Source organism: Telopea speciosissima, chromosome 1 (assembly GCF_018873765.1).
Source record: "Telopea speciosissima isolate NSW1024214 ecotype Mountain lineage chromosome 1, Tspe_v1, whole genome shotgun sequence".
In the NCBI taxonomy this organism is placed as follows: Eukaryota; Viridiplantae; Streptophyta; class Magnoliopsida; order Proteales; family Proteaceae; genus Telopea; species Telopea speciosissima.
Window position 1 is genome coordinate 31,718,753 of NC_057916.1, and position 12,338 is coordinate 31,731,090.

The window sequence follows — 12,338 nt, forward strand, 5'->3', positions numbered from 1 at the left end:
GGCCAATCATGGAGGATAAAATCCATCCTCCAACCCAGGGTTTAAGAACCTAGAATTGGAGATGATCAGCCTTCATGGATTCCGATCCAGATCAGAATCGGCCAGAATTGGCAGGAACCCTAGAATTTGGAAATCGAGATGAAGTGAAGATTTTCCCAAAAAAATTTATTTTTTATTTTGTTGTTGTTGCTGTTGTTCTTGTTGTTTTTTATTCAATAAAATTGGGGATCTTCCTACAAGAGGTAAGTTCATTGATTTTCTGCTATTTTACTGACTAAGAAAAAAATAATGGCAAAAAATGAAGATCAAAGAAGAATATTGAGCGGTTCAAAGAGGATTGCAGGAATCGATTGGAACCAAGATCAGGCTTGGCCAAGTCACTTGATTTTGATTTCGATTCCTCAAACCATGCTCCAATGCCCATGACAAGGTCGCTTTCTCAAAAAGCAAACCATGCAGTAGCTTCTGTGTTGTCTTCCTCGAGTTATTTCGAGGATGAATCACCTGCACAGTCACTTGTAAGGATCCTGATAAACAGCAGCTTCAAAATACAGAGGTTGAAAACCACTTTTTCTTTGTGTTAACTTCACAGGTATAAAGGGAAGGGGAAAACTCTGTGGCTATGATACAAGGCTCAAACGTTTGTGAATACTACAGTTGAGACTAACAGAAAAATGACTGAAATCCCAGTAGAAACCTGCAATTTATCTTGGGTTCTCTGGGGCTGCCCCTACATTCTCAAGCAAACCCTCCACTTCCTTGATAGTTGGCCTCTTGAATGGATTCTGATTGACACACAAGCAAGCCACTTGAAGCACCTTCACCATCTCTTCTTCATACCCTTTGCCCCTCAGTAGAGGGTCAAAGAGTTCATCTTGCCTGCCCTGAGACCTTGTTTGCTTTACCCATCCTACCAACTCCCTTGACATTTTTGGCTTGAAGACATCAACAGGCCTCTTCCCTGTGAGCAATTCAAGCATGACAACCCCAAAACTATACACATCTCCTCTCAAGGTGGCCACCCAAGCCTGCCCATACTCAGGAGGAATGTAACCTAATGTCCCAACCAGCTCAGTTGAGACATGAGTTTTATATGGAAGGATCAATCGTGAAAGCCCAAAATCTGCAACATGAGCCTCAAAATGTTCATCAAGCAAGATGTTGCTCGATTTGATGTCCCGATGCACAATATGCGGTTCACAGATCTGGTGCATGTAACAAAGCCCTCGGCATGCTCCCTGCAAAATTTTCAGCCTAGTAGGCCAGTCAAGATTGGATGAACCATCAGTCTTCTCATGCAGCCAGTAATCCACACTCCCATTCTCCATGTAGGAATATATCAACATCCGAAACCCGTCGTGCACACAGTAACCCCGTAGGGAGACTAAATTCTCATGCTGAGCTGCAGAGAGAGCTTCAACCTCAGCCTTGAATTCCCTTTCCATCATACCCAGGTCCCCAGACAGCTTCTTAACTGCTAACTTGGTTCCATTTGGTAATGTTGCCTTATAAACCAATCCAAACCCACCACAACCTATGATGTTTGCCTGGTCAAAATTGTTAGTTGCTTTCAAGATATCTGATATTTGGAGATCCTTGCATTCATTTGAGTTGCCTGGGAATAACATCACCAGACTGGAGTCTTCCACCATATGAGGAGTTAACCCAAGATTGGAGCTGCATGAACTCCGATTCGGATCAATTTTGTTACTATCCTCTCTTCTAGGTTTGATCCTTCTGGACATACACCAAAGAGTCAACACTGTGAACACACAACCGCACCCGAAGCATATCCCAAGAACAAGTACCAAAAGATGTTTCAAGTTGGTGCTCTTGCTAGTTGCAGGACTGGTGGGGTTTTCTTCATTTTGAAGGTGGCAAGTTCGTTGCAAGATTGCACCACACAACCCTGGATTCCCAATAAAGCTGGAATTGGAAAAAGTATCGAACTGGCCTCCCGTTGGTATAGGCCCTTCCAGATTGTTATATGCAACACTGAACCAAGACAAGAAATGGAGCTGAGTCAGTGAAGAAGGGATCTCATCACTGAGGTTGTTCCTCGAAAGATCCAATCTTTCCAAGTTGGTGAGATTGGATAACTGGTCAGGAATCTCGCCAGAGAAATTGTTGAGGCTGAGGTCTAGTACATGAAGGTGCTGTAACTTGCCAATCTCTGGAGGAATGCTACCATTAATGTTGTTGTCACTCAGGTATATCGCAGGGGGCAGACTGGAGATCTGATTGTAAAATTGCCCAGTAGAATTTTGGGTCTGGACCAAGAGGGGTAGCTCCAGATAAACCTGTTCCAGAGGACCCGATGAAGCCAACGAAGGCAACGTTATGAACTCCAGAGGTAATTCTCCTGTAAACAAGTTAGAAGACAAGTCTATGTAGAAAAATTTTGGTAGTGTACCCAACCATCCAGGGATTGAACCTGTGAGTTGATTTTGAGACAAATCCAAGACCGCTAGCTTCTTGAGATTAGAAAACCAGGTGGGTACCTGACCGGTGAGATTACAACCACCAATAGCTAGAACCCTGAGATTTTGGAATCCGTTGGAATCTATGGCGTCTGGAATCGGTTCTCCATAGAAGTTCTTGGAGAGGAGGAGAGTGGTGAGGTTCCTGCCATGCATTAGAATCTGAAACGCCCCACTGATATTGGTTAGCTGATTGGTCGAAATGGCGAGGTAAGATAAGCTCTGCAATGCAAGTATCTCTGGCAGAATTTGCCCTTCAAGCTGGTTCGTGGTGAGTCGGATAGCAGTTAAGGATGTACAGGAGTATAGGCTCATGGGCAGATTACCTGAGAATTTGTTTCCACCCAGATCCAACGTGTTTAATTGTACAAGTTTAGAGAAATCAATGGCGGTTAGCTCCCCTTCGAAGTGGTTGTCCCTTAAATTCAGGACTCGGAGATTGATGCAATTCGTCATGGAAGAAGGTAAAGGACCACTGATGTTGTTCTTGTAGAGGATAAGTTGTTCCAAATTCCTTAGGTTTCCAATGTCCTGAGGTAGCTGCCCTGTTATTTCATTGAAGGAGAGGTCAAGAACGACGAGGTTGGCGAGACGCACAATCTGATCAGCACCATCGATGTTTCCTGATATGTTGTTGCAGGGCAAAGAGAGTTGCCGCAGCGAAAGTATATTATAGATGTCACTGGGTAAGGTTCCTGAGAGTTGGTTCCAACCTGCTTTGAACACCTCGAGATGCAAACAGCTTCCAAGCCCAGAAGGAATCTGGTCGCTGAATTCATTGAAGGAGAAATCCAAGAGCTTGACCATATTGTAACTCAGGCATATTGAAGAAGGAATGAGGCCAGTGAAGGTGTTATTGCTGATGTCCAATGTTGACAGATTGGGAACAAGTCCAAGAAACGATAACTGAAAATCTCCATTGAAGAGATTGGATGAGATATCAATGGTCTGCAGAGACAGGGGACGGTCAGGTGATGCAGAAGTCGGTAAATTGCCAGTGAGATGATTGAAGCTCAAATCGAGGGTCTGTAGTTGATCAAAGGAGGAGAGGAAGGAAGGTGAAACGGACCCAGAAAAGAAATTATGAGAAAGATTGAGGTAAGAGAGTCGGGTGAGGTTAGCAAGGGAGGGAGAAAGGGAACCTCTGAGTCCTCTGGAAGAAAGCGATAGATTAGTGACCCAACCGTTGCCATCGCAATGAACACCATCCCAAATACAGCAATCCGAAGAAGAAGAAGAAGAGGTAGACCAATTCAGAGGAGTTGATAGGTTTTGGGAGAAGTATAGCAGAGAGACCCGATCACGATGATTGCAGGCATGGTAGAGCGTGGGCAAGCTAAAGAGGCAAAGAAAAAAGAATGGAACGAAAAGGGTTGTGGCTAGATTGAGTAGAGACTTCTTGTGTCTTGACGATTGCAGCAGTACAAGCATGACTCTGTCTCTGTCTTGTGTTGCACACAGGCAGCCGAAGCAGCAGCAGGAGCAGCAGGAGGAGGAGGTCTTCTACTGGTACAGATGATAAATGCAATCAGATCAAATGGGGAAAGAAGGAAAATGAAAGAGAAGCAGAGAGAGAAGCGTGAGGAGCATCTGTAGATGGTGGAGGTGGTGGTGGGGGTGATGGTGGAAGAATAATTGGATTAAGGAGAGAGAGGGAGAAGATGCAGAAGAAGAAGTGGGTATGGATGGTGGTGAATCGAATTGAAAAGGGCAGTGGCGACGTTGACGTGAGAAAAACATACTCAAGGGATGGGGTTGGCTACACTGAGTTGTTCTTAAATCTGATGCCTCGAATTCTGATTCTCCTCTAAAAGCGTTTACTTTTTTCTGGGCTTGCCCGGCAAGACTTTTTCACTCTCCAAATCATCATTAATTAATCTATCTTTCTTCTTCTCCCATTCTTATGACAAATCATTACCAGATACACAGTAAAGACTACATAGAGAGAGAGAGAGAGATTACTTTCTCTCTGGAGCAAGCTTTCACCAGAGACTGGACAAACAAGAAAAAGTCAGACCTACCTTAAACTGTTAAGCTCTTCCACTTTGTCCTTATCTGTCTCTTCTGTGTTAATTTTAGTTAATTACAGTGACCTCTCTCCCCCTCCCTCTCCCTTTTTTCTTGCTCCCTGAGATACTGAGATTTGTGATTTTCTTTTACTTGCTATGATTTGACTTATTTGTTTCTAGTATATGAGTCATGGATAAGTTAACGGCCAATCCAATTGGTCAAAAGCCTAATCTACTATCTTTTTCCTTCATCTTCTGATCTGGAATTACTTGCAGGTTTTGGGGCAACAGTCCAGGATTTAGGGCTTACATAAAGATGGAAAAGACAGGCAGAGAGAGAGAGAATGTACCTGCATTGCATAACTCATCATGTATCATCCATAAATGGTATTAGGAACCAATTCTGTAAAACCCCATTTTAAGTTCTAGCTCATGCAACTGACAGACTGCATTATTCTCTCTTTTCAGTGGATATCTCTTTCATTTTCATTCACCCAAATTAATATATTTGTAGTTAACTTCATCAACCAAAATTTCACATAAAACCCCACCAGACAGGGTAAAGCGTAATTTTGTCTTCTCTAGTTTGGGGGGTTTTGGGGGTTGAGTAGGCTTGTAAACGGATTGGAGTCGGCTCGGATATGAATCGGATGTGATTGGATTGAATATTTCTTGATCGAATGCGGATATCTTTAAATGGATTCAGTTGGATTTGGATGCGAATTGAATTCAGATTTTTGATCATCTGTTTACATCTTTGCCTTATGTAACCCAGACCTTCCTCCTCCTAGTGGATACAATTCACTCTCAATCCATATCTCTTAAATCATGATTCTCTTTTCCTCATATTTTAGAACCGATTGAATCTTCAAATTCTCAAGATCATTATTTGCTTAATTTTTTATTTTTATTATCAAGTATTTGGATTTTTTTCCAAATATCTCTAAACGAATACGAATGTATCTAAACGAATAAGGATGTAAATCAAATTTAAATTTTTGGGTATTCATTTACATCCCTAGTTAAGGGTTAAGGGTAGAAGGCTAGAAGCTATCAAGACTCAAAAAGAGACTAAGGAAGGGTAGTAGTCTTCCTATAGTCTCTAGCTAGCAATTTAGACTTGAAATGGAAACATGACTACCAACTTTTTCAAGAACTTAAAGGGATCTAACTTTCCAAAAAGTCTAATGGGGAAAAAATTTGGAATATAGAGAGGTTTATGCCTCAGTATCTAATTCTCATTCTTCTTCCTCTCTCCATAATAGGTGCTACAAGCTTTTACACTATATTCACTACTCTACTTGCTCTCATGGTCCACTGAAACAAGTCAGCGCATAGCTTAGAACAATTCCAACTAAATCTAATGAACCCTTTTTTTTTTTAAATTAAAAAAAAAAAATACATGATGGCACATATTAGAGAGAGAACACGTGTAGAGCACTTAGGAAAGTGCATCTTAAATGATAATCCTAGTTTAAATTCACTACTGATGCCCACTTAGTTAAAAAATACTACACAAAATTTTTTTTGTTTTCTTATTCTTATCATCTTGACAACTGATCATTAATATAATAACACTATAATCTGAGGATATGTGGGGTCCGTTGTCGTTGCTGTGGGTGTGGGTGGTGCTAGTGGTGATTTTCTTTTATATATATTTAGATTTAGATTTGGGAGAGAGAGAGAGACAGAGGAAAAAAGAAAAAAAAAAAAAAAGACAGATTGGCATCGAATTTCAGTATTAGAGATAAAAAGATAGAGCAGCATTTTATCAGCATCGAATTTTTTAATGAGAGAGATATAAAGATAGATAGGTCGGCATCGAATTTCTGAAATTAAAGAATGAAGCTATGTAAAGTTGCTCACTTCCTCATTGTTTGATAGGATTGAATTATATATGTAATATGGAAAAAGGAATGCCACCCGATTGTTTGTTGTGGCGTGTATCTGCACCAGACATATCACACAGTTGGATGCGAAATGATCAGTACACCCTTGCCTTTTCATGGGGGTGGAGCAGTTAGTTTGCGCCTGGTTGTGTCTAAGCGTAGGTAAATGCCACAGCACATGACTGGGTGGCATTCTTTCTCCCATATAATATACACAAAGTTCTTTGCAGAGATGAAAGGACCAAAGACTCTACATAATCCACAGAATCCTATGAAACACAATCTTAGTTATTGGATATACGAACCCAACCCTCTCTCCTCGGATCTGCTTCTCCTCCAGCCATGGTGGGAGCTGTTGGATCCAGCCCAGCCAAAACATAGGGGGCCTGTATGAAATGTCCCAAACACCCCTTGTTTTGCTGTGCTGGATCCTACAGCTCCCGCCACGGTTGGAGGAGAGCTGAATTGTCTTTTCCCCCCACCTCTCCACCGACCAAAAATAAAATAATACTACTTCTCCTCCCCCTCCTTCTAAATGCTAAATATGATAATAACTTTTTTTTTTTTTTTTTGGTAAATTAAATATGATAATAACAACAGCAACAAAAAATAATAATAATAAGCTCTCTCTCTCTCTCTCTCTCTCTCTCTCTCTCTCCAATTCGGCTCTCGTCCAGCTGTGGCGGGAGCTGGAGGATCCAGCTCAGCAAAACAAGGGGTGTTTGGGTCATTTCATAGGTGGGACTCCCTGTGAAATGACCAAACCCCCCCCGCCCCAATGTTTTTGCTAGGCTAGATCCTCCAGCTCCCGCCATGGCTGGAGGAGAGCCAGGTCCCTCTCTCTCTCACATTGTTTGTGCACCCACGTCCATCTGTTCTGCCGTTAGTTCATTTATACCATGGAGCCTGTGGTTTATGCCCCAAATTGAATATCATTGATCAAAATGCCATTTGATTCTCTTTCCTGACTCTTACATTTGACATCCAAAGTGTATAAATTGAGTTTTTTTTAAAGGATATGCTACTGTTCATATATCACTCTCTCTCTTTTTTTTTGGGGGGGGGGGGGTGGTGGGGGGGAGAGGGGGGAAGAACAATGTTCATATGTCACTAGTTTTAAGTGTTAAGCAATACAAAGAAATAATAGGCATTTTCCTTTCTTATAACCAACTGGGCCTATTAATATCAAAGAGAGAAACATTAGCTATTTTCAGTACTGTTTCCCCAACTTGTGGCATTTCCGGTAGGCCGGAGCTGGAACCCTACTGGTAGGAATGGAGTTAAGCTCAGTCAGTAACATCAAACGAGCAAAGGAGTCCATGGAAACACTAAGTCAACAGCCCAACAAGTTCTTTTATATCTTTTGCAATATCTTAATTTTATTTGATTACTATTAAAAATTAATCTTACAGAATTCTCATTCTCTGTTGTTCATGTGTTGATAATGTCAAACAATGCTGAATTAATTTTATCTGATAATGAAATTAACTAGTTGTTCACAGAATATACAATATTAGTGATAATGACTGCAATAATGCCATAAAAATTTTCCTGAAATTAATACTTTTCCATCACAAGTGGCTTTCATTAATCCTGAGAATCCGAACTAATACCAAGTTTCTTGACCAATCAGAGTACTTACCTGTTCAATTTGGTTATTTTAATCTTTAAAGATTAGCAAAGTCAAAACCTATTTTATTCAAGTAATTAACAATAAAATACTACAACTTGCATGTATTAGGTTGATCTGAAATTGAAAATACAGTAAATCTTTGAATGATGAAAACGAGGTCCCTCTATATTATTCTTTCTTTTTTTTTTTTTGGGTTTTCATTGTGAACATTGTGGCATGCTTTGAGACACTCATCCTATTGAGGGAGAAAGAGATGTTTAATCTTACTCTCTATATTAAGCATTATGTCATTATCCCTAATCCATGCTAATCAAAAAAGGTTAATAAATAAAATGCTCAGTTCATCGGTGGTGCTTAAGCTGAGCTAGGTTGGTCTTCGTTTTCTAGGTTGAATGCAAAATTATATTGGATTTTAGGTTGAAACAACTGAAGAATCATCATCATCATCGATACTACTATCACAATTATAATTAAATTGACTTCCTATCTCTTATGTCATTGAAAATGACCCCTAATTGAGTCCTTATCCCTGGCTATGATGTAAATCTGTAGATTGAAACAGAAATTTCGCGCAGGATTCTGAAACCAAAAATGAAATTCACAATTGAAGGATTAAAGAATCCTAAACTTTGATCGGGTAAGCAACATGGATTGTGATTTTACTTGATTATATATAACCCATTGATGAAAACCTGATATGCTTTTTAGGTTAATGAGCATTTCTCATGGAGAAGTTGACTTCCCCAGGAAGGGAAAGTTGAGAGCTTCTGACTTTCATGGCCACTAATGGGTCATTTGGCAGAGGTAAACTATGTTTGTTGACCAACCATGATAGAACGGAACTGAGTAGTTAGTTGTAAATTAATTTACAGAGTCAGAGTATATGGTTTTCATGATCAAATTAAGTAGATTATGCAACTTTTTAGCAGGAAATTAAAGAATCCTCTTGGAATACACCAGGTAATGAAGGTGAATATGGTGAGGAGTGAAGGGGTTCCACAGAAAAACTTAATACCCTGTGTACCCCACTGTTTGAGGAACTGAATCAATCGAGTTTTCAACTTGGAAAATAATCCATTATCACTGGAAACATAAAGACAAGAAACTAGCTCACCCAAAAACACATTCTGGGAAAGAAGAAAAGCTGCAAAAAAAAAATTTGGATGGAGAGGAAGATTATATATCTAAAGTGTTGTGCAAGGAATATTGCAATTCAATTGTCCTCGAACCACACTACTCTACACTAACTTCCATAATAATAAAGCCCTTAAGATTGCAAGATTGTGTCTTTGAGTTCATTAGACTTCTTGGATGGTTGATATTAAATTGAATACTTTTGTTGGGAAAACCCAGCAGAACAAGGGCTGCCTGGAATAAAACTCAGAAGTAAGTTTGGCTAATCAAATTAGCTTTTCTTCTTAAAAACATATCTAGCAATACGCAGGACCTAAAATTTAAATGGCACTTGGGGTGGGTGAAGATTCTATTAAAGAACGAAACATGAGATGAAAACCACCGCTTGTTTGAAAGGGGGCCGGCAACATAAGAGGAAATCCAGACATTTAGGACGACGGAAGCTCATAACAACTAAAAAGAAAAGAATCTAGACTCGAAGCAGATGCCTAGGAAGCAACGCGGTGCAAAGAATTTGCCCAAGCAGATGACTCGTTTATGATTTCATAGGTTCTCTTCTTCTTGTTTCAGTTTCGTTTTGATTTTAGGGCGCACGTTCTCAGTCAAGGAGCACATCTGGCACAGGCTGCACCCACACACATGAGACAGGACTGGAACGGGTTTTGGGTCATTCAAGGGGGTGGGCTGATCATTTCACCCACCCCCATGTGTCTGGGCGTACCTTGTGGCTTGTGCCCCAATGCAGAGAATTTATCCCCTGATTTGGTTATTAGGAAAAAAAACTGTGTCCGAGACTGGCCTACAACGGCAGTCCTGGGATTGGCCTACACCAGCAGTCCCATGACTCTAACCCTCTCCTCCCCAGATAAAAAGACACTTCTGCCCCCTCATTTTGAGGAGGAGAGATAGACATATGGGAGTGCTAGCATAGGCCGCCACACTCCTGGACAGAAAATTACCTCCCTTTTTTTTATTGGTTTTTTTTGTTTTTATCATTTCGGTTCAGTTACTACTGGTTTCGATCAGTCCATTTCAACCGATCCAGTCGTTTCAATTTTTACTGGTTTCATAAAACCCTAGACCGAAACCAAATTGATAAGGGTTCAGTACGGTTTAGTCTAGCTAAACTAGTCTATTTCGATCGATCCGACCGTTTCTAGAATCCAAGTGATTCAACAAGTAAATTTGCGTATGGAAAGGGTTCTCCAAGCTAGTGGTATATAGAGCCCACCAATTGAGGGTGAGATACCGTTCGTCAATAGGGCAGGGGAGAAAGAGAGAGAAAGCGAGAGTGAGTCTGACTTAGCGGACCAAGATCCTCTGCAGTATTGGAGGGGCGGCGGTGCACATCCGACGGCACAAGAGGCCAAGCAGCACACATGGCACACATGGCCTCTGCTGTGCTGCCGGATGTGCACCGTCGCCCCACCGGTACTGCAGAGGATTTTAATTCTAACTTAGCCTCTACTAGCAGCTTAGAGGTATTTTTTGGGAGGAGCGTTCTCTGTGGGGAGTGCAGGGGCCACGCATGCACAGCAACCAATGAGAGAACATGTTGGCATATTAAGGGCGGGATTTCAGCCTTTCAAGGGGGCATGGCAATCATTTCTCCCCATACTGTGTCTGAGCATGACCCCTTTATCCCCATAGATAATTTTTCTGTTTTTATATTGAAAACTGACTACGCATTTCAAAGAAGCCTGCTCTAAAGAGGGTTGTTCAACCGGGTGGTTCTACCCACACACCATTACAACTTAAGGCTATAATTTTGATGACAGATGGACGCCAAGGTACACTGTTCAAACGTCAAGCTTCTTCCCAATTGGAATTAGAGAAAAGCCAAGATTAGGAATTAAAAATAGGGAGGGAAATCACTCTCTGGCTCTGTGGCTCATGCACCAGCACAAGGGGGGAGGGGGGGGGGGGAAACGTAAAAAAGGATCTAATGGGGGAAGGAATTTTCATTTCACAGGTGATCATTTCACCCTTCGTGTGTCTAGGCACTGGAGCCAAGCAGCCTCGAAACCTTCTTTTTTCCCAAAAAAATATTTAAAAATGCAAAGGGAATGGATGCCAAAATATGAACTCTTAAAAATTCTATGGGTGCATTTGCATACATGAGGAGCATTTAATTAAATTTGAGATTAAAATTTGACAAACAAGCCAAACAGACCACTTTTTTAAAACCTAGAAAATCTTATGGATGGAACTTATTAAAAGGGTCTATCATCGATATGATGGCTCACGTTTCCCAAACAAATTTTCAAAAAAAATGTACTTCAAAGAAAATAAACCCTTTATGGTCAAGGATTTTAAATTCAGATTCGGGACTGATTCTAAAACAAAGTTTAATAAGCATCCTATTAAAAAACCAGAAACCCATATGGTCCTTCCTGTGACTTCTCATCAATATAAAACGAAAGAACATTTTGAACAAGCACACTCAAGAGTCACAGGAGCTTGCCACACGTTACAAGTCATTTTCAGTGTTGAAGAAATGGATTAAGACCCCTCTTTTTCCCAGGGGAAAAAAAGCTATTTGGTCATAATCGATAAACCCTTCAATTCAAAAGATCTCTGTAAAATGGTAAGAGGCAATGAAAAATTTAATATTGGAATACATTTACTGAGTCATGATTTCACCTAATCACCTCACTTTGCCAATAAATATCCAAGGTTCCAAAACACCTTCCAAAAGCTTGCTAAGTCAACGGAACAACGAAGAGATGGCATGATTGAAAGGGTACAAGTACATAAAAATCAGTTTCTGAATCACTTGAGAGATGGGGCAGAGCACCTACAAGTGAGAATGAGATGAAAAACAACAGGCTAAGTGCTCAGGCCCAACCCCAAGATCTGCCTAGTGTACAAAAGAAACCTAGCAGACAGCTAATAGCGGCATCTCAGTACAAAACTATAACTGTCCCTTACATAGACCTGTTCTCACTAGTGAGAGTCCACACTAAACTTACCGTCATAGTGATACCAACTGTTTGGGTCTTCCCCTGCTTAATATCCATAGTTGGCTCCATAGACTGAACCATAGCCTCCAGCAGTGTTGCCTGCATGCCCTGTATTGGATGGTGGAGATGTATACGTAGACCCATGTGCTGGAAAAGAATTATAGCCTTGGTCTGTAGAACCACCAACTGGGTTCTGTGTTGAGGCTGCAGCTTCAGCCATGAAATTCTGA

The 12,338-nt window shown here is 40.9% G+C and overlaps 2 protein-coding genes across 2 annotated transcripts in view; both read right to left on the bottom strand.

Moving 5' to 3' along the window:
- Positions 1 to 533: 533 nt before the first annotated feature.
- LOC122648459 (tyrosine-sulfated glycopeptide receptor 1-like) lies at positions 534 to 4,058 on the bottom strand. The gene has a single exon (XM_043841667.1). The coding sequence runs from the start codon at positions 3,909 to 3,911 to the stop codon at positions 705 to 707; it is 3,207 nt and encodes a 1,068-aa protein (XP_043697602.1). The 5' UTR covers positions 3,912 to 4,058; the 3' UTR covers positions 534 to 704.
- Positions 4,059 to 11,792: 7,734 nt separating this feature from the next.
- LOC122669190 (flowering locus K homology domain-like) overlaps positions 11,793 to 12,338 on the bottom strand; it is a 29,176-nt gene continuing 28,630 nt past the window's right edge. The window contains exon 7 of the mRNA XM_043865886.1: positions 11,793 to 12,334. Coding sequence (XP_043721821.1) covers positions 12,155 to 12,334 — 180 coding nt within the window. The 3' untranslated portion in view covers positions 11,793 to 12,154. The remainder of the gene's footprint in view (positions 12,335 to 12,338) is intronic.

What these genes read in the sequence shown, in the direction of transcription:
- LOC122648459 (XM_043841667.1), bottom strand. Translation starts at nt 3,911, where the DNA reads ATGCTTGTACTGCTGCAATCGTCAAGACACAAGAAGTCTCTACTCAAT.